At 47.8% G+C, this 21,238-nt stretch overlaps 1 protein-coding gene across 1 annotated transcript; it reads right to left on the minus strand.

The window, feature by feature from the left end:
• Nucleotides 1–7,748: 7,748 nt before the first annotated feature.
• On the minus strand, nucleotides 7,749–20,710 carry MYOT (myotilin). Its single transcript, XM_058034729.1, has 10 exons — nucleotides 20,613–20,710; nucleotides 18,278–18,883; nucleotides 16,473–16,623; nucleotides 14,543–14,644; nucleotides 12,538–12,587; nucleotides 11,781–11,913; nucleotides 10,265–10,472; nucleotides 9,557–9,722; nucleotides 8,709–8,842; nucleotides 7,749–8,348 (listed from the first exon to the last, which is right to left on the minus strand). The coding sequence occupies exons 1-10, from the start codon at nucleotides 20,663–20,665 to the stop codon at nucleotides 8,176–8,178; spliced, it is 1,776 nt and encodes a 591-aa protein (XP_057890712.1). The 5' UTR covers nucleotides 20,666–20,710; the 3' UTR covers nucleotides 7,749–8,175.
• Nucleotides 20,711–21,238: the final 528 nt, after the last annotated feature.

Raw genomic sequence — 21,238 nt, forward strand, 5'->3', positions numbered from 1 at the left:
ACATTGGCCTGTAGAATGTACAAGGTTCCTACTGATCTGTTCTACAATCCCCCATTTTCCCTTAAATCATCATTTACTCAATGAAGCTTGCTGTGAGCAGGATGCTAATAGGGAAAAAAATTCCTTCAAAGATGGTTTAGTGGGAACTGCTGCAAATCGATGTGCAGTGAAGTAGGATATTAATGAGGAAAATAACTGTGTTGAACACTATTAGTTAAAATGGAGGAGCAGCAGGTTTCTGAGGGTGCAAAAAGCTCAGTTATATTAGGAAATCTATTACTGGAGAACCAGTTCTGAGACAATGCAAGTCGAGGGTTTTCCAAGCTTTCCCTCTCCAAGCAGATTTGCCTGAGCTGTTGTGTCTCTGCAGGGCACAGAGCGTGCAGGGAAATGCCAGGCAGGGTGTGGAGAGGGTGTCCTGTGCCCCAGGGGAGTGAGGTGAGGTTGAGGAGAGCTTGAAAGCTCTTTTGGGAAGTTCTGGGAGAGGAAATGTGTGCAAAGGTTTTGAGGCTCTGTAGGAGAGGGCTGCCAGGAGGAGGAAAGGTTGGAGATGTCACAGGTGCCACACACCTGCTTTTCTGCTGTCATGCTGTTGAGTAATCCAGATAAACAAATCACCAGTGACCTGTGTGTTCTGGGACAAGTGTCCTGGGCTGCTGCCTGGCAGCAAGATCCCTTTGGAGGGAAGGGAATAGGGGTTTAGTTTTTAAAACTGGTCCTCTTAGAAGAGAGTGGATGGCTTGGCTTGGCTTTTGGCCAGCAGACCAAAGTCCAAAATCAGTGACCCCTGGCAGGGCTGCTGTGTGCCCTGTGTTCCCTGACTGTGCTGTTGGGCTGGAAATCCCCTCCTGGGAGCCTTAGAATGCCTCTGCTCCCTTCTCTGTGACCCTGCTCCTCCACACTGGGATCAGAGACAGGGAGAGCAGAGCCCGTGGAGCAGCGTTAGCATTAACGAGGTTAATTAGCATTAATTAGCATTAACCCCGGCAGCTGATGCATGAAGGGAGCAGGGGTCGGGGTGGATGTGAGCCAGCAGGTCCGGGATGCTGCGGGGCTCAGGATCTGCCCCTTGGTCACTCAGCTGAGTCTCAGAGCTGCCCCAAACAAGGCACAGGTAGCCAGCTGAGGAAAAGTGGCTGCAAGTGCCTGAGGTGCCCAACCTTTCCTTGTGTCTTTATGGAAGCATCATGGCTCAGTAAATTGGATTTCACACATAGCAAAGGTAAGAGCTCCCCTGATTATCCAGAAGAGGTTCTCATTAGCATTACGTCTTGAGAAATACATATACAGGATATCGGCTTTGAAATACAACCGCTGGTAGGATTTGTGTGAGATTCGGGGCTTTGGGGCCGGGCTGTGTGTCCTGCAGGAACAGAGCCGGGCAGGGCCTGGGGGTGCGGTGGGTGCTGCGCTCCCTGCTGGCCCCGGCTTTCCCGGGGCACTGTCCGGATGGAGCCTGGGCACGTTTTCCTCCTCCTGCCGCTGAGTCCTGGCGACAGACGGACAGCAGTGACTGCCTGGGGTGCACAGCCTCTGGCCTGCCCGTAACCTGTCCCCAGGGTTACGGGAATACAGGGATTGAGGGATAAAGGGATGTTCCCGGAATTCCGGCTGGTGCGAGGAGGGAGCGAAGCGCCCTCTGGTGCCTGTGAGCTCTGAGCCAAGGGGAGATTTGGGGATTTCCCTGAAAGCTTAAATTGATCCCTTTTCTCTGACGGTAACAGATAGCGGGGTAGGAATTGTTGAGAGATTGATTAGCATTAACCTCTTGCATGAAGGGAGCAGGGGTCGGGCGATGCGAGCCAGCAGGTCCGGGATGCTCCAGGGCTCGGGAGCTGCCCCTTGGTCCCATGGCTGGATCTCAGAGCTGCCCCTTGGTCACTCAGCTGAGTCTCAGAGCTTGGGAACTGCCCTTTGAACACTCAGCTCAGTGTCAGATCTCGGGAGCTGCCCCTTGGTCACCCAGCTGAGTGTCAGAGCTGCCCCAAACAAGGCACAGCAGTTGTCGTCATCCAGGCGTTTGTATTTCCAGCAGGGCTGGGCAGTTCTCAGAATAGCACCTGAAAGGTTCACAGAACAGACCCAAAATGCTGTTTATATATTTATTGACAGTCCTGCTCCTCTTTTCCAGAAATAGGAAAATAAAGGGGGGTAGTTGGTTTTAATTAAACTGTGTGACCAGTCTGTTACCAGCTGAGCTCAGGCATTTTGCTGTGCCCTCTGTGTCCTGAAGCTCTACTAAACCCTTCCCTCCCAGAGGGCAGCTCTTGCCAGCCAGTATAGAAGCACTTAAAGCATCTTAACATCACTGACTTGGTGCAGTTCTTCTGCCTCTGGGGCTGTCCCTCAGTGAGGTTTCAGCAGGGCAGCATCTGCAGGAGCAGAGTGCCCCACCCTGCTGGGATGCTGCACTGGAGATGTCGCCCTGAGCTGGGACTGGGTCTCTTCTTTCCATTCCTGTGCTTTGATAACTCGCAATTCAACACCAGAGGGATTAAAAAAATAAAATAAGTCTCAAACAAAGCCAGCATGGCTGACTGGGACAGCAGTACCACAATCAGTCCTGCAGGAAGAGATTCATGGAGCTTTGTGGGGAAAAGTGTTCCACATCTGGCTGAAAGTAGACTTTCCTTCTGGCCCTTCCAAAAAGACAGGATACAGAAATACACTTTTTTTCCAGATTGGAGAGTGATGGCAGGGATTGTTGTGCAGTAATGTTTACAGCCAGCCTGGGGGCTTTAATTTTCTTCTTGCAGAAGTGATTTTAAAATAAAAATATGTTGTACAGACACAGACTTAGCCCAGTGATGGAACTGGAACAAAGATTGCTGGAAACCTTTTAGCAAAGCAAGAGGAAGTTGCAGTAATATTTCTCCTTGCTGTAGATGCAGCCTGTGACCCAATAGATTGCTGTGAAACTTGTTTGTTTTCCATACATCTGCTTCTGGTTAACATTTGGGGAAATGCTCAGCTCACAACATTATACAGTTACTAGAACTCACTGATCTTATCCTGCTGCCAATTCTGCTGTTCTGTGTATGACCCAGCCTGAACAAGCTTTTATTTGACTTTATGGGCATAATTGGTGATTTTTCTTTATTTATGGGTTTAGTTTTGCTATTCTTATGATGTTAAAAATAGTATCCTGTGGAGAAATAGCTTTTGTAAGTCACAGTGGGGGCAACTGTGACTCCTTTTGTATTCTTCAATTTCCAAAATGCAACCAGCAGTTTCTAAGATTACAGGAAAGAATAAAGCCCACCTTTTCCTCAGCACTGTCTCCATTGGTTTGGCCCCAGAGCACCTGGTTAGGAACCAAGGTAGTTCCTGGTTTTGGAGAAATATGCACTCTGTCCAGAGGTCAGCGTGTGTATTTGCAATTAAAAATGCAATTAAATTAGGTGTGAAGGCAGTCCTGAATCAAGGTCAGAACATTTTGCCTCCTTCTGCAGTTAAGAAGTAGCAACTTTTTAAATAGCTTTTGGCTACAAAGCTATGACTGCCTTGCTCTCTTACAGCCAGGCTGCCTGTACAGGTCATACCTGGCTAACATGGGTCTAGGAAAGGCTGAGTTTAGGGAGGCTTTTGCCTGTGGTGATTTCCCAGCTGCTCCAATGGAGACAGCTGCCCACGTGCAACGTTTTTTTAGCTGAGCTTGGAATTTGCATGACCCATGATCATGAGGGGGAGGTAATTTTAAACCCCTCTGGAATCTTATAAACAGAATTCTCCCTTTGAGCTGCACCTTTGCAGCTCACCCGTGGAAAGGTAAAAGTGAACATTCATGCTGTGCTGAGGAACACTGTGATTCCTGAGTACAGAGAAGGGGAATCTGAACAACACTTTATCCAGGGAAGGAAGATGTTGACAGCATGTTTACAACGTGGTGTTGTAAAGAACTTACCAGGATGCAAGGAAACAGAAATCTGGAGAGACATTGGCATAGCCAGCAGCTCTTCCTTTAGCAGGGACCCTCCTCCAGGGCAGGAGATGCTGGAGGCAAGGGCAAGGATGGATCCTGAATGAAAGCAGGAGCAGGGAGACCCAGCCCAGCTCCCTGCCCTCCCTCCAGGCTGCCATTCTGCACAGGGAAGACTGGTTTGGCTTCAAAATACGGCTAGATTTGAGGAACCTGAGCTTGTTGGGTGTTTTGTCATAACCTATATATCTCTATGAGGCTTTTCTGGCCAAACCTCTTGTGTTTGTGCTGTGTCACCCACCCCAGTTTTACTGTGCCAGCTCTGCTGTGCCCCAGCCCTTCCCTGCTCTGCAAACAGGGTGGGTAATGAGTGGGGAGGACACAGAGCCACAGCCAGGCCAGCAAGGGGCCCTGGACCCTGGGCTGAGCAGCCTCTCCAGGGTAGGACAGAGCCTAAGCAGTTACTGCAGGTTAGACTGAGCCTGACCAGGCTCACCCCGGGGCTCTTTAGACAGGGCTGGCCAAGGCTGGCAAACACAGAGGTGAAATCATGGGGCAGCTCACCCCCACAGCAGCAAATGCAGCCAGTTCTGGGCACTTCTGGAGCATTTCTTTCTCAGTTTTACCACGTTTGTAGCTCCCTAGATGATGGGTGCAATGACAAAGAGGAAACATGAGACTCGTCAAGGCCACAGGATTCATCACCACTCGTGACTGATCTGATGGACTCCACGTGGGAGGGGTGTGGGGGGCTGAGAGCAGCCCTGGTGTCAGGAAAAACAGGGGGCTGGTGATAAATGCAATCCCTTTGAATCATCTCAGGCCTTAATTGACTAATAGTGCTAATAACAAGGACTAATAATCCAGTCTTTGACCTTGAAAAGGCTGAGAAATCTTTCCCAACAGCAACCAGAGTACAGACTGGACACCAACTATTGCCAAAAAAATGGGAAGGATGGATCTGGGTCTGTTCCCTGATCTAACTGAGTTCTGCATTTTTAATGAATTACCCTCTTGCCAGCTGCTACCTGAGGAAAGGTGGCTGCAAATGCCTGAGGTGCCCTTATGGAAGCACCATGCCTCAGTAAATTGGATTTCACACACCATAAAGGTAAGAGCTCACCTGATTATCCAGAAGAGGTTCACATTAGCATTACATCTTGAGACATACATACACATTTATGTTTATGAAACACAAACCCAAGTATGATTAATGCAGCTCTGGTTCCTGCAGGGATCCAGCTGTTCTGCCTGAGAAACACCAGCTTCTCCTCACCCTCCTGCTCTGATGTGGGTGAAGATGTGTCCTCCACTGCTGTGCCAGCCCATGGATCCCAGTTCCATGGGGATAATGAGGGGGCTGAGGAGTGCTTCCATCTCTCAGAAATGGGGAAACAAAGCAGCTCAGCTTATGGGACCTGAACTGATGTAAGCCTGGATTTTTATTTTGTAATCCTTTTTAGTCCTTGTGTTCTTCTGCATGCAAAACTGACGACTAAAGGCAGACCTTGAAATAACATTTTCTTTACATGAAGTGCTCAGGAGATACACAGCCTTAGCATATTCCCAGTGCCTTTATTTAGTTAGTCAGCACCTTCACAAAACAACAATTGCTTATTAATCTGGATTTCACCCAAGATGGGCCAGGCACTTTATTACTTTAAAACCTTATTTCATTACCTTAAATGAAACAACTCTGGTTTACATAGTTCATTGTTACTTAGGCATGTTCACATGGTCTCTCTTATGTTAAATCAGTGCTAAATGAAGTGTGTGAAGCAGAGCATTTCCAGAGTATTTTTGCCTGATTCCAATTTATAAATATGTGATTTAAATTAAAGCCTCCCTTTAATTGATTCCTCCAGAGATGATAGAGGAGATAGAAGCACTAACATGTGCTTCTGCTCAACTGGGCTTGCTCCTTCCAGTTCTTCCTGTCTCTGCTATGGATTTCCCATGCCAAATACCCATCTTTAATGTTGGCACAAAAACAAATCCATGGTTTATCTCAATGTAAACAAGAGAAAAGCTCAGCTAATTGCACTCATGGCTGTTACTGATGCAGAATCGTGGCACTTTCAAACATTTCTGTGCTCAGACAGGATTACTTGCTCAGATTGATTCCTTAGACCAAAGTCAGATCTGTCTTCAGCTCAGTAATGACATTTGCTGTAAGTATGTTAAAAAAGTGTGGAATTACAGGAGATGGATCCAGTGTTGTTGCCTCCTTTCAGCTGGTGGAGCTGGGCTGCTTCCAACAGCGAATTCTTTTGTAAATATGGCTGTTGTTGTTTGGGAGGGTTAATGTTGTGTTGTGGTAGCATTTGTCCCAGCAGAGTCCATCCAACTGGAATCCCTTTGCAAACTATGAAAATAATTTTTATTGAAGTCTTTTTCCTTGTGTTTTGTGTATGATGCAGCAATTAGCTGGCCTGTTGTTTTCCTAGGCTGGTTATTCAGAAGTTTCAGCATTGTCTGTACCCAGAATTTCTCCAAACGCATTTGAAGGATTTCGTTGCCTTTCCTGAGCTGAAAACACAACATTTAGCACGAGGTTTTTGGGAGCCACGAGGTGAGGTTGCTCTGAACTATACTGGGAGCATCTTCATTTGTTTCTCTGCATGAAAACATTTCCAAGGAAAGCCTTGCCCTCCAGAAGTCCCAGAGCTGCTCCTGCCATCCTCAGCAGAGGAGAGCTCCAGGCAGAGGTGGGACATGGGTTTGCTCTGGTCTGTGCTCAGCACCCTGAGCTCACCAGAGAGGAGGGGCAAGGAGGGGATGGGTGCTCACAGGCTGAATTTGGAGGGTGACAGCAGCTTCTAAGCTTGCTCTGCCATTCCCACTTGTCACTAAGCTGTGCTGCTGGGAACTGAGAGCCATTTCCACTGCAGGGACCTTTCTGGGTGGATGATGTGTGGGGTGAGGAGCGAGTACTGAATGAGGCACAGCTGACACTGTGATTGCTGGTAAAGAGTGTGAGGCACCTCAGGTATTCCATTTGTGTGTAAAAACACCTGCCAGGGAAATGATGCAGACTTTCCAACCTGCCAGTGGAGCCTAAACTGGGTGCTGGCTTCATGTGATCAGCTCCATCTCCAAATGTGCAACAGGGGAGTTATCTCAGTAAATTTCATCACTTGGGCAGCCCAGAGGAGATGTGTGATCATAGAGCTGCAGGATTTTTGGGGAATTTAACAGTCAGTGTAATGCAGTTCAGATTTGGAGGGTTATTTAATGGTACTGCAATGCAGGGTGAAACTGAAGCCTCATTTTTTCTGTTCTGGAAGATGCTTGAGAGGTTTGCTGACTCTGCACCTTGATGAGGAGGTCAGGTCAATCAACCCCCACAGATTTTCTTGTAGCAAGTACAGTTGAAAGACCTCCAGTTTTGGTTTTATTCCATGGTATTTAATATTGTTTTTGAACAAGGTGTCTGTGAACAGCAGCACACAAACCACTTGGGTGACTCAAATCAACAGCTTGTTGAGAGTCAACAGCAGGATAAGTTGCAACAACTCCTTGATTAAAGGAGGGAAAACATGATAGCCCTAATGATTCATATCATGGAGGGCAGCTTTTGGGTCAAGTGTGCAAGGAGAAGAAATATTGATGTTGCCTCACTGGCATGGTGTAGTGTTAATAGGGTGTCAGCATTTAGTTTATGCTAAATATTTGGTATATGCCAGATGACAAATGTCAGTGGGAACAGACAGGGGAGGGGACAAGTGGAAAGCTCAGGAGGGTAAGAACCCATCTTCCCCAGGCAGCCGCTGATGCCAGGCATTCAAATCTGCTTTTAACAGATCAAGCAAGGAAGAGTCACAGCTGATTGGTTGGTTATTTAAAATTTTATTTGCCTCTAATTTATTCTCATAAAAACACTCTACTCTATTTGGTTTTAGTATTCAGACAGTACAGACTTCTGATATTACCATGAGTGATATTAGAGAAGCAGCACAAATCAAGCTACCTTAGCATGTAACCAAGCACAGGTGGAACTAAGCCCACCCACACTTGTTAAAACTAATTCACCTGCTTTCTTAGGCTTTCTAGTTCAAATGCAATACTCAGTAATGGTTACAGTCACCAAACCATATAAATAAAATCTAACATGGTAAAACAGGAACAGCTGAATGTGCAAGAGTCAAGGTAAAAATATGCAAGTAGGTATTTTGCTAATTAGAGCAATCACCAGTTAACTGCATCTATGTTGTAACTGTCTCTTATGGGTGTGAGGTTTTCCTCTTCATTTCCAGTTAAAGTTCATCACTTTCATACAGTCCAGACTGCTCAGCCAAACGCTGAAACTCCCCTTCTGGTGAGAAAGCTTGTTTCACATCCAGTCCTCTTCCATTGAGTGCCAAGTACTTGCTGAAGGTTGGTCGAACCCGTAACTGCTTTGGGGCTGGAAGTGGCTTATTTGTATGTGCTGGAAGAGAGAGAAAAAAACCTCTTTTAGTGCCTTCCAGAGTGCACAGAGACCCATGGCAGGCAACCCCATTGCTTTGCATCTGCAATATAAACCAGCAAGCCCTTGGAAGAATTTAGCAGACAAACCCATATCTCAGACACCAGAGATTTATATCCATGCTCTTGCTTGTTGGAATTGTACTCTTTAAAGGAGCAAAAGGACACTCCACAGTGTCCTGTCCTAAACAAAAGAGCTTTTCCCAGGATAGTTACTATCTGTCTGGGAAATAAATCCTCCCAGCAGTCTGAACATCATGAGATTATTCTTGAGGGCCAGCTCTAAGATGCACTTTCTGTGGCCCTGGGACCTGGAACTTACTTGCAACCTCTAGCCTGGCGTGGCACGTGGCCACCCCTGCCCCGTTGACAGCAGACACGGTGTACCAGCCAGCATCCTTCTTGGTGGCATTGTGGATCAGCAGGCAAATCCTTCCAGTATTGTCATGGAGCAAGCTGAAAAACCAACGTGTTAATGCCTAAGTGCTTTGAGGGGCAAGGAGAGAAAGCAGAGTTCACATGCTGAGGAGCTGAGAAAGCCCCGGAACAATCCTCGCACACTGTTCAGACATGAACAGTTGTGTTAGAGCCACCAGTGATTCACATCGTGGCATCAGTGTGCGGCCCCACACTGCACATTTCGGCCCTGAATCTGTGCGTCCCCAGGGCCCTCTGCTGCTGCAGGCACTGAGAGGAGCCCTGGGCACAGCTCTGTCCCCCTGTGTCCCCAAAGGCTCTCAGCACATGGCCTGTGTCCCCAAAGGCTCTCAGCACATGGCCTGTGCCCCCAAAGCCACGCTCTCAGCACACGGCCTGTGCCCCCAAAGCCACGCTCTCAGCACATGGCCTGTGTCCCCAAAGGCTCTCAGCACACGGCCTGTGTCCCCAAAGCCACGCTCTCGGCACATGGCCTGTGTCCCCAAAGGCTCTCAGCACACGGCCTGTGTCCCCAAAGGCTCTCAGCACACGGCCTGTGTCCCCAAAGCCACGCTCTCAGCACATGGCCTGTGTCCCCAAAGGCTCTCAGCACACGGCCTATGCCCCTGTGTCACCCCCCAGGGCAGATCCAGCCCCCAGCCTGCTGCTTACAGACCCAGCCCATTTACACCTGGCTGAGCAAACACTGGTTGCTGTTTGTAACACCCCGATGCCAGCTGAGCAGTGGGATACCTTATTCGGTCCGTGTTATATTGTACCATTTCGTTGTTTCTTTTCCAGTAAATCCGAGGGGTTGGGATGGCAGAGATCTGGCATTCCAGCCTGGCTGTGTCTCCTTCAAAAACCTTTTTGCTTTGGGGCTTGAAAATGAAAGTTGGAGGCGTGTGATGCTCTTTAGCTGAATTAAAGAGGAGAGATAAGGAGGAGTTACTGGAAGTGTGGAACGCTCATGTCATGCTTGTTTTTTAAGATTTTGGGTTGCTAAATTCAGGAGGACATGTGTTCCTCACTGCATCTCAGCCTGCAGGCAGTTCCCATGAGCTAAAGGGTGTGGTGAACACAGTCCACCTTAGAAGGAGAGTCAATTAACACATGCTATCAATCCTGGAAAATTAATAACATCAATTAAATTAAATTATGGACATCTCAATATATCTAAATATATATTCTGGATATCTCACTATATCACTATATCTAAATATCCTGACAGAAGTGGCTTGAAGAAATACTGCATCCTAGATGTAGTTGTTAAAATAGTCTTGGAATAGTAAGTTGATTTTCATTGTTTGAGCCTGAATTGATTTTTATTGCTTGATCCTGGATATGTGGAGTGCTACCTCTACTTCTTATTACTCTAATGTCCCAAACACAGGGAGAAAAGCAGTAGATTGCTGAGATTTCCCAGTGTGTCCAGGGAACTATCAGTGCTCTCAGTCTTACCAATTACTTCCACTTTTACTGTGAAAGATGCTTCTCCTGCACGGTTGACAGCCACACATTCGTATGTCCCTGCATCAGCTGATTTGACTGCTTCAAAAATGAACGAGTGGAACCCCTTTTCTGACACTATCATTTTGTGGAACTGATCCTGGTGAACCATCCTTCCATTCTGGTACCACATCACATCTGGAGTGGGGAGCCCACTGACCTGTGAGGGAGAGGAGAGCAGGGAAGAGTTAAAGATGATAAAATCCCTCCAACACTGCAGGGAGTTTGATGCTGATGGTTGACCAAACTGCAAAGCTGTATAGTGTTTCCTAGTTCTGAATATTAATGTGATATTGCACAGAAAGGCTCAGGGAGTGCTGTGGAAAGATGAGCTTTAGCTACAAGACAGTGGATGCTGTTCCTGCAGCCCCCTGTGGTTCCCTTCCTGTAGGTGGCTTTGATCAGGCCCAAGATGCTGATTTTGGGTTCAGCCCTTCGTTCCCAGAGCTGGCACTGCTGCAGTGCTGGCACCCACAACTGATAATGGTTGTAAATGAGCTCCAGCTCCTCCACAGCATCCAGAAGTTTGGGCAACCTGGAGGGAGATGGCTAAAGGCCATGTGTAAGTCTGGCCAGAATTTACTGAAGCAAAGAGGTGGGCACCCATTAGGAAACCTGTGAGGGAGGGCAGAGTCCTTTCTCCCCCCAGGGTTGGTACAGCTGCCATGAATTTCAGGCCATTCTTGAGTTTTGTTTCTATTTAGGGCATTTCCTTGCTTGTCTGCTCCAGCAAAGGTACAGTGAGTCATGGAAGATTCACTGAGGGGAGGTGAGTTCTGCACAGACCTTGCTGGATGTGTGTCCATTGAAGCAGAGGAGTCCCTGTGCAAAGCACAAGGTTCCCTGACAAAAAGCCTTTTTCAGCAGGGCATTAATAGTCATTCTTCCCAAGGAGGTCCAGAGACATTCTGTAGTGGTCTGTATTTACCACTAGTTAGCTTTAATCATAATCTTATGCAGATAATTCCACTTATATTTTCCCAGAGAGAATGCCGACATATTTAGCCATCTCCTGTTTCTTGGTTTCCATAGCCTGGGGAGACCCTGAACCTTCTTCCCTTAGTGCTCTGGGTTATGAAAATGCAAAGGCACTGTAGAGACCTCTCTGCATGCCCCACTCCCCAAGAGGGAATGGAATGGGAGGGAGAGGTTGGCAAAGGAATTGGGAGAGGTTGTCAATGGAATTGGAGGGAGAAGTTGGCCGTGGAATTGGGAGAGGTTGTCAATGGAATTGGAGGGAGAAGTTGGCCGTGGAATTGGGAGAGGTTGTCAATGGAATTTTGGGAGAGGTTGGCAGTAGAATTGGGAGAGGTTGTCAATGGAATTGGAGGGAGAAGTTGGCAGTGGAATTGGGAAAGGTTGGCAATGGAATTGGAGGGAGAAGTTGGCAGTGGAATTGGGAGAGGTTGTCAATGGAATTTTGGGAGAGGCTGGCAATGGAATTGGGAGGGAGAGAGGTTGGCATTACTTTGAAGTCCAGCCTGCAGAACCGCCCCTCCTCGATCACCACATCTTCAGGCACTTGTGTGAAACGTGGCTGGAAAAACTTCTCCTGGATTGAGTCATGTCCGCGATCGTCGCCTCTAGAGGATGGTCTGCTCCTGAAAATGGGACAGGAACAGTAAATTGTGTAAAAGCTACTGTAGCACAAGTGGTATCAAAGCTCTGATTGCAGCCGGAGTCCCTCAGCTTTAGGAATCTAACAGTTCTGGTTGGTTTTTCAGTTGTAAGTCATGACTTTTGATCAGTCACTTCTCTTGCTCAGGTTGTTCATTTCAGCACACGAGAATAACCTTCATTATGGCCTACTATCCAAAAGACTTGACAAGACAATTTTCATGTTTAATTTTCATTATCTATAATAATTTCATTCAATATTTATATATTTATTATAGAAATATTATATTAATAATTTATATAATTTAATTCAATATTTATATTTCTTTGACTAGAAATTAATCTTCTAGAATACAAAGAGTATTTTTCCAATGTGCATGGGAATTGCATTTCCCAACTCCCAAGGAGTTTTTAAACCTCTAATGCTATGCTTAGAATTCACTGGATTAAGATCATAGGCATCATCACCCATCCAAAAATGGTAGCATTTTAGTCAAAAGGGAGTGAATTTAGTAATTACTGCTTTAGGAAGAGTGATAAGTAGTGAGATTAAACCAACATTGTCTAGAAATGTTTGAAATAAGATCTTGAACAAGTTTTTGCTTTACCTGACATGTGTGGTGGGAACCTGCAGCCTGATGTTTTCTGCATTCTGGTGCTTGGGAAGAGAAAGAGGAGAGGTGAGTTCACTTGGAAAGATTTATCTGTAGACTGAATCAGAAGCCTAAGTTCATATCCTGAGTGCTGCTTAAAAACAAAATGAATGTACTTCAGAAGTCCTTGGGACAGGAGGCAGAGGAGCTTGCATGAGGATCTGACACACTCTGTGCTCACCGTGGGCTTTGCCATGGCAGAACTTGTCATTGCTGCCCAGGTGATGGGTGCAGCAGCTTTGTGTGGCACACAAGGTTTTCTGCCAGCCCATAACCTTTGTGAGAGAGGAGCAGCACTCCTGGCAATGTCTGAGCTGAGAGCTGAGTACAGAGTGTCCTTCCCCACAGCAGGAATAGAAGTGGGATTGCTGGCAGGAGCCTCGTATTGTGCCCACTTAAATGTGGTACCAGCAGCCATGGACACATGCTGAGCTGGAAAATACTTTTCTTTCTAGATCACAGCACCAGCTAAGCTCGCTGACAACTCTGAAATCACATGGCTAAATCTGCTAAAGTACTCAGGATTGATTCCTGTTAGGAGCCAGGATGTTTGGAAAACGCGACGGGGTTTGGTGCCAGCAACTCGTTTTAGCAATGGAGTCAGAGAGAGCAAACTCTGCATGGAAATTTCTGGAGTGCTTGCCTTGGGCCATCCCAGGGCTTGGTTCTGTGCTCTGCAGCCCAGCCCTGTGGGACATTTAAGCCTGGGTTTAAACTTGAAGCAAGGAGGCAGTTTTAAGTTCGGGGGGGGAATATGACATGAATGAGGGTTTTGCTGGGCTCAGTTCATGTGCAGTCCAAGGCAATTGCCTGTATCTGCTCATTTACACGAGTTCTGTACAGTTATTACTTGTCCTGTGAAATTATGCTGTAGTGGTGAAGCTACTGATGATTCTAATGACCTGTTACATGGACTGAGTTAAGTTCCTGAGGAATCAGTGATTGAAATATTTAAAATTAAGACTGAACAATGGAAGTAAAATGTCCCAAACATAAGCCAATCTCTGCTTCCAATGTTCTTTTTTTAAAACAGCATTTCACACATGCTGAAAAGTTGTCAGTCAGCCTGTTTTGACTGAATATTTCATTGTTGTCAGCAAAAGATGAGGCTTCCCCTGCTCTCTGCCATTCATGATTTCTCCTTCTTTCCTGATCTTGCCAGGTGATTGCTGGGGAGAGATAGCTCAAACTGTGCATCCCTCCTTTGCTGTGGTGCTAAGTGTCTGTTCCATGCAGGAGTTTTGCTGAGGGCTCTCTGCCAGGTGTGTGCCTGCTCCTGGCTCTCTGCTGCTGGCAGCAGGAGGGGTTTCTGTCCTGCACAGGTACCCAATGCCACACCATGGACATTTCCACTAACCTTGAGCACAGAGGCGCCAAAGAGAGCTTCTAACTGGCTTGAATAACCAACAAATGATGCAAATCTCCAACTAAAACTCTTTGGAAAATGCCAGTAGTGATAAATTCTTGTCTATCAGCATGTGGGCTGCTGAAATAACTGCTTTGCATTCTCTTAATGGCTGCAGCCCCCTGCGAGGGCTAAAACCCAACCAATCTCAGCCCAAGGCCACGACCTCTTGAGGCCAATGTCACTTGTTCCCAGCAGTGGCAGGTGTAAATCTTGTTGTCCTGGCCCAGCCTGCACTCAGGCTGCTGGGAGTGGGTACCTGGCTCCCTCGTGGTGCTGCTCCCTGCCTGTCACAGGCACTGGGGCTGTGCTGTGCAGCTGCTGCTGGAATTCCTCCCTGGAGAGGTCATTCCTACAGATCAGGCACAGCAAGGGAATGGGGCTTGAATTTTCCCTCTGTGAAAACACCAAACCCCTGCCACGGAGAGCTCTGCCTTTGAGAGCCACCCCTCACCTGCACTGGCAGCAAATAAACCCCATCTCTGCCCTCCCAGGTACAGGCAGGCCACAGCAGAACCCCAGGAAACCCTTTCTGCAGAGGCAGTGCCCAGTTACCTGTGCATTCTGCACGCTGTCTTCACTCTGTGAGTCCAGCACTGAGGCAGCATTCACTGGTCCGAGCAGCCTGCGAGCCATCCTCTCCTCATAGGTCAGTCTCTGGGGGCACAGTGCACAGCAATTCCAGTCACAAGCCCATTCACTGTTTCAGATCAGCTTGTTAAGAGCACATTAATATGCCACAAGTTCACATTAATATGCCACAAGTTCAGGATGTTGTCAATGGAAGCAGGAGCTGACCACGTCTGGCCCAGAGGGTTTGCAGACTGTGATGCCAACTGAAGTCAGCCTCAATATATACAGCACTGAAATGCACAAAAGATTAAACTGCCTGTTCATCAAAGCCTCCCTAATGCCATCTGTGGCCTTCCACTCCTCCTCTTTCTCTGCTGGGATTATTTATGGGTGGCTGATGGCATCATCCACAGAAGCCAGAGTAAGTCCCAGGGTACCTTTCTGTCAGGGCTGGGAAAGCTTCCCAAGCCACTCAGCTGTGGAGCTGGAGGCATGATGGATGCTCCCAAAAAAGCCACAGCAGAGGCAGGCACAGCCAGAGGGGAGCACCTGCAAGCACTGGGGAGGCTTCTGCCAGCACATCTGCAGGGTGAAATGCTGGGCAGGAGGCAAGGAACCTTTCAGGCACGGCACAGTCAGTGCCTGCACTCTGGATGTGGCACACAGGGATAAAAATGAGCAGAGCTAAATCCAAGCTCTGTCAGTTGGGTTACTTTAGAGAAGCATGTTAGCACCACAACTCCTGACGCTTTGCTGCCCACAAAGGTTTGGATTTTGACACAAGGGTGAGCTCTGACTGAATTTCTGCTCTGTACAGATACACATGAGTTGGCTGCTGGCTGGGGAAAGCTTTGGGAGCCTTGAGGGACTTTTCTTTAGAAGAGAGCACAAGACCTTCAGCAAAACCTGTGAGAGCTGCCTATCCCTGAGGTCCTTACGTGTGTGTCAAGTGTGGCTGAGATTGGCCAGTTGGCTCAGGCTTGTTGGAGGACAAGGGGAGGAGGACACAGTGGTGATTGCATAAGACTTATTTTTAGCCTGGCTTCTTCCTATGGGAAGAAAAGCTGACTTGCTATGACAAGGTTTCCTACGGCACATAGGACATTCCTGTTTAGGGGCATATTCAGTCAGATTTGACCTATTTGCTTGCCCATTCAATATTTTAAATTACATATAGGACACAAAACTGCTCTCACTGATGGTCATGAGGATACTCCTTTCTGCTTCAGGGGAAAGAAGATGGAAACTTTAAACACTGAGTTTTTACCAGTCTGCCTGCAGCCAGCAGAAAGTCTCCCACATTAGAAACCTGCCTGCACTAGCTGCTACTGGTAGCAAATTTTCCCCCTGGATTTTGATTTATTGGTAAGGGGGATTCTGTTGTGAGCCTCTGCAGAATAAATAAGTACTGAGGCTAAGAGGCCTTCTTATAGGAGACAGGCTTTATGATAAAAGCTCATATAATTTCTTTCATTTATTGTTGTTCATATAAAAGAAAAAATTTATCCCATTTGGTAGTGACCCCTAGAGTGAACTTTCAAATATTCCAATTTTTCTAATAATTTTGAGATATTTATTAACCTCAGTGTTGAAAACCAGGTTGTAGTCATGTCCATAGAACTGAGGCATTCTCCTTGAATTTTTAATTTTCATTGATGTGATGTCCAACAGGATCCCCAGAAGAGAGTTCAAATGTGTGCCACAGCTCTAAACATGTTCCTTTCTCTTTCACATTGAAAGAATATTCTGGTCATAAATGGCTTTTGCTCTGGTGGGATGTGTCGAGGTTCTGAGTAAAGGGCAGTGCTGCTCCTGCATTTCCTTCTGCTTTTAGCTCAGTTTGGAGGCTCCAGCCCCTGGAGCAGCACCTCTGCAGCCTGCCTGCCCTCCCAGGAGCTCCTTAATCCCTTACCTGGTTGCCATTCTGCAGGAGGCTGTCCTTGCATCTCAGTTTCTTCTCCAGGTCCTGGATGAGGGCCTCCTTTGTTCCTCGAATTTCTTGGTCTGATGTCTTCTGCATAGAGTTGATGCTGGCTTGTTTGTTATACATGGGCTGTGAGTAACTACTCATACAGGAGGAGAAAACAAAGTTATTCCTGCAGGCCTGATGGATTATTTGCTTCACAGAATGCACAGAAAATGTGAGCCTGCCCCTGAGAACTGAGGCTCAGATGAACCCACAAAGCATGTAGGAGGAGAACAGGCCAAGTTGGGCAATTGAGTATCAAAACCTAAAGGGGAAGAAGCATCACGGTGCAGCCAAATCACTGAGTGTCCTCACAACACAGCATCCCTGCATCCTGCAGTGTCCCTCCCAGGCTGACCCTGCCATCCACAGCCACGGATACAGCCAGCTCCCAGGGCTGGGTACCACATCTGGTTCTGGAAGATGCCAGGAAAAGAGGGGCAGCCATCAGAACGGGCTGCAAAGGTCTGCTGGAGGTCACAGCACTCTGTGCTGACAGGCCTGACCTGGTCTGTGACCTGCACTGGGCTCTCCTGTGCTGCACTTGTGTTCAGAAATTATTTCAATTCCAAATCCTCTTCCTCCTGTGGCTTGGGAATTGGTTCTGCTGGCTAGACTAGAGTAGGAGGGTTATAATTCCAGAATACTCCCAGCACTGCTTGGGCTTAATAACTTAATGTGAGTTATAAAACTTGAGTGATTTGCCCCAGAGATGAACACACCTCATGTCCCTGTTTGCTCATTAGTAGTGAGATTGGAAAAATAATCCCTCAACTCATTGCATGTTGTATTTAAGAGCAACTTATACAAAAATCATAGTGAGGCATCCAAGCCCTTTGCTATGGAAACAAACAGCCCCACACTACAAACCCAAACCCCAGCAGGGTCCCAAACCCTCCAGAGTCCTGCAGGACTTCAGGAAACTCTCCCCAGATAACCCAGCCCATCTTACCTTTCCCTTCCCTCAGTGCCGTGATTCAGAAAACAGACAGAAATATTCTGATTTCCTGAATGCAAACTGACACTCAAACCTGGGTTTATATCCAAGTCAGCAGGACCCCCTGCCCCTATCAACTTTCCAATATCTCACTTTGTGTGTATTCTACCCTGACTTTCCCCAGGACCTCCAGCTGATATTGGCAGGAATACAAGTTAGTGAGAAGGCAAGGCCCAGCTCCCTTTGAGAGCTCACTGACCTTGGAAGATATTTGGATTGCAGCCCAAAGGCAAAATGATATAATACATATTTAGGAAAGAATTTATTCTTTGCTCTAAAGGGGTGAAATTTTCAAGGGGCTGCCTTTCTTTTGCATGCATGATTAATAAAAGGGGTTTTGTCGGCGAGTTTAGACCCACATCATGATGTGGAACATGAAAATATTGCTGAGACTTACTAGGACTCTCTAAGTTGTGTTGGGGATATCACTGTCTTTCCCTGTTGGAAAGAAATTAATTTGAGATAGGTGCCTGTCTTCTGTTCTAAATAACCTTAAGAAATTTCTGTCAAATCCAACTAAACAACTCAAACCAGCTCCAGCAAACTCAGCCAGCAGCCTGTGCCATGCCCGTGGTGCAGTTTGACTCCCACGCGAGGGCGAGCACTCCTACCCTGACCTGCGCAGCTCTGCCTGGCACAGCGCAGTCAGTGGGAGCTGTGCAGGGCCACAGCTTTGCCAGGGCGTTGTTTTGGGGTGGGCAGCGCTGGGGCAGGCCGGGGGAAGCAGGCAGGGTTAGCAGCTGTGTGTACTTACGGAGCTTCCACGGGAGAAGGAGCCGGGCTGCTGTAGCCGGGCTGCGAGGGGAGCACGGAGCACAGGAAGGCTGCGGGGGATTGGTTAGGCATGGGCAGCAGCCTCTGGCCGGGTGATGAGCTAGCAGGAGACTGTGCAGATGCAGGAGTGATGGGATAGGTGGATTCCTTAGGGGCGCTACAGGAAGGCGAGGAGAGCGTGATTGAAGAGCTCAGCGATGACGAGGAGGAGAATTTCTGCCCGCTGGGGTTACGAGGCTGGATGAGGATGGAGGACTGTTTGATTTCTCTGCTTGGCTCTGTGGAGGCTGCTGCAGGTCCTGGAGGCTGCTGTTGCCCTTGGCACACGGTCTTAGACTGGATAAAGTGTTTTGGACGTTCGTAGTTAAACATGGTTGGTTGGCACATAGAGGAAACGGATGGGAGATTAGGGACACTCATAGGAGAGGTTTCACGGCTGTCCTGGGTTTTAGTTGGTGGTAACTGGCTTTGGATAGGTGGCTGGTAAAAGCTAGGTGACAGGCCACAAAAGTTTTCCTGGCTGGGCTCCTGGATAGAATGGAACCCTTGCCTTGCAGAATAGAGGCTTTCTTGGAGTGGATTTTCCCTTAAGGAAGACAATACAGATAAAATAAATTGTACGTCACAAGCTGAATCACCAAAATGCTCTGTTCTGAGCAGCCACTAGCAATCCAAACACACTATGAAGTTAAAGTTCAACTAGATTAAAGCTTGAACTTAAAATAAAGTTATTTAGGATTTATTAGAACTGTACCATGACTGTATGAGCATTTTGGGTCACAGAAACAAGCCACACAGTCTGCCTGCCTCAGGTGCAATGATCACCAGGCTTGTCTTATGTGCCAGAGCCCAGTAAATGCTAAAGGAAACAGCAATTGGTTACCACCTGCCTAAATCTATAGATAAACAGAGATACTACTGCTAAGCCAGGTAATTTCCCATGTATCATCTTAACTAAAGATCCCTGGATCCTGCTGCTTTGTGCCCTGTCAAAATGCTAAATGTACTATTTCCCAGAACCAGCTATCTCTGCCAAGAAATTCCTTGTACCATAGGGAAGCACAAAAGTTTCACTTTCAAGTCTAAAACGAAACTTTTGAAACCAAATCTGATTTCTTCTCTAATGGGTTTTGAATTCAGAGTTTTAATATCCAGCTGAGATTTGGGATTAGAATGCCAAGGACTTTGTGTCTCTGAGGTGATTTCCTGATATTTGCTATTAAGGCTGCTAATTGCCAGAAGGACATGAGCTGCAAGATAAGGTAGGGCAAGCTGAGCTGCTCAGAGTCCTGATTTATTTTGCAGGTAGGTGCTTGATATCTAAAAACCCAGGCTTTCCATCAGCTCAAAACCTGGGAGAGTTTCATTTCGCAAGCTTTTTAAAATGGACAAATTACTCCAGCTCCAGGATGAAAAAAATAATCCCCCAAAATAAGCATAAAGCCACTAATAAAAAAAAAAAGAAGAAGAAGAAGAAAAAAAAGGAATATAAATCCCCACAGTTACATGTGCTGGAAAAAATTGTAATCTTGCCCCACTGAGATCAGCTGTTTCACTGCTATATATACACCCAGTGTATTGTATTCCTCTCGTTGGAGAGCCCAGAGAAGGGCTCCACGAGGTCATAAATTCCCATGGGGGGAGATAAGTGGAGACGTTGTTCGACATTAAGGACTCAAGGCTTTCATTTCCTGCAGGTAATCATCAATATTAGTTGTGAATTAGCTGTAAGTAAACAGAGGCCTTATAGTAAAAATTCCCTAACTTTTCCCGTGTCATACTCTTGGAATTTGAAGCTGGCTCAAACTTCTGGAGCATGTCCACACTATGTCCCCATTCACTAGTGCAGAAAACTCGTTCAGTCTTGTCTTTATCCCGTTTTTATATCACTACCAGTGCACGGATTTGTGCGTTCACTGTACCACAGGCTGTGGACAGCAACCAGCGTTTGCTCCGTTTTTTTTTTAGAACGCTGCCCTTAACCAAGCTCTGGTGTGCAGCGTCACTTCTCACAGCAAGGGATAAGCCATGTTTTCCTCAAATCGTTCCACCTTGATTTGGGAGGGAAAAAAAATAAATCCCAAGAGATATTCGACCTTACAAGGTAAAAACAGTAAGTAATAACAGGGACAGTTTTCCTGCTGAAACTCAAACCCGTGTTTTGGCTGTGTTGCTGCCCACGTTCCCGGTGACACCGCCGCACCGTCCAGGTGCGGTTCCACCTTAGCGCTCCCAGCAGTCCCTCTCGCCACCTCCCTGGCCAGCCTCCGAGTGGAAAGTGACGTGGAGAAAAGCCCAACAAGCGCCTTACCTACCGCCTAGGAGCTGCCACCTGGGCCGAGGCCGGTATTTTGGGAAGGACGGTCATTCACTGTCATAGCCGCCCTCTGCGCGGCGGGACGAGCCCGGAGGCTTTAATGTGCTGCCAGCGGTGACACCGCGGGCCCGGCCTGTCCCCGGCCCCCGCCAATGTCACAATAAGAGTCTCCTTACACAGCCGGGGACCGGGCAAGGACCGGGGCTTGGGCAGGTGCCCGCGGGCAGCGGATCCGCGACGGCGGCGCTGGCGCTGCCCGGCTCCGAGCCCCGGCTGCGGCTGCTGCTGCTGCTGCTCTGGACCGGCTCTGTCCCGGCTCTGCCTCTGCTCTGCCCCCGCTCTGTCCCGGTTCTTCCCGGCCGGCACGGCTCTGTCCCGGCTCTGACCCTGCTCCACCGCGGTTCTGTCCCTACTCTGTCTCCGTTCTATCCTGGCCAGCCTGGCTCTGTCCCTGCTGTGTCCCGGCTCTGTCCCGTCTCTGTCCCTGCTCTGCCCCGGCCAGCCCGACTCTGTCCCTGCTCTATCCCGGCTTTGTCCCGGCTCTGCTCCGGCCACCCCGGCTCTGTCTGCTCTGTCCCTGCTCTATCCCTGCTCTGTCCCTGCTCCGTCCCGGCTCTATCCCGG

This window comes from Melospiza georgiana, chromosome 15 (genome assembly GCF_028018845.1).
Source record: "Melospiza georgiana isolate bMelGeo1 chromosome 15, bMelGeo1.pri, whole genome shotgun sequence".
Taxonomy (NCBI): domain Eukaryota; kingdom Metazoa; phylum Chordata; class Aves; order Passeriformes; family Passerellidae; genus Melospiza; species Melospiza georgiana.

Excerpts from the sequence above, each read along its gene's own strand:
- MYOT (XM_058034729.1), bottom strand. The coding sequence starts at position 20,665 with ATGACCGTCCTTCCCAAAATACCGGCCTCGGCCCAGGTGGCAGCTCCT. Across the intron at positions 16,624-18,277 it reads CCTTCTCCCGTGGAAGCTCC|TTACTCACAGCCCATGTATA; the intron begins GTAAGTACACAC and ends CTGTATGAGTAG. Across the intron at positions 12,588-14,542 it reads ACAGCGTGCAGAATGCACAG|CACCAGAATGCAGAAAACAT; the intron begins GTAACTGGGCAC and ends TCTCTTCCCAAG.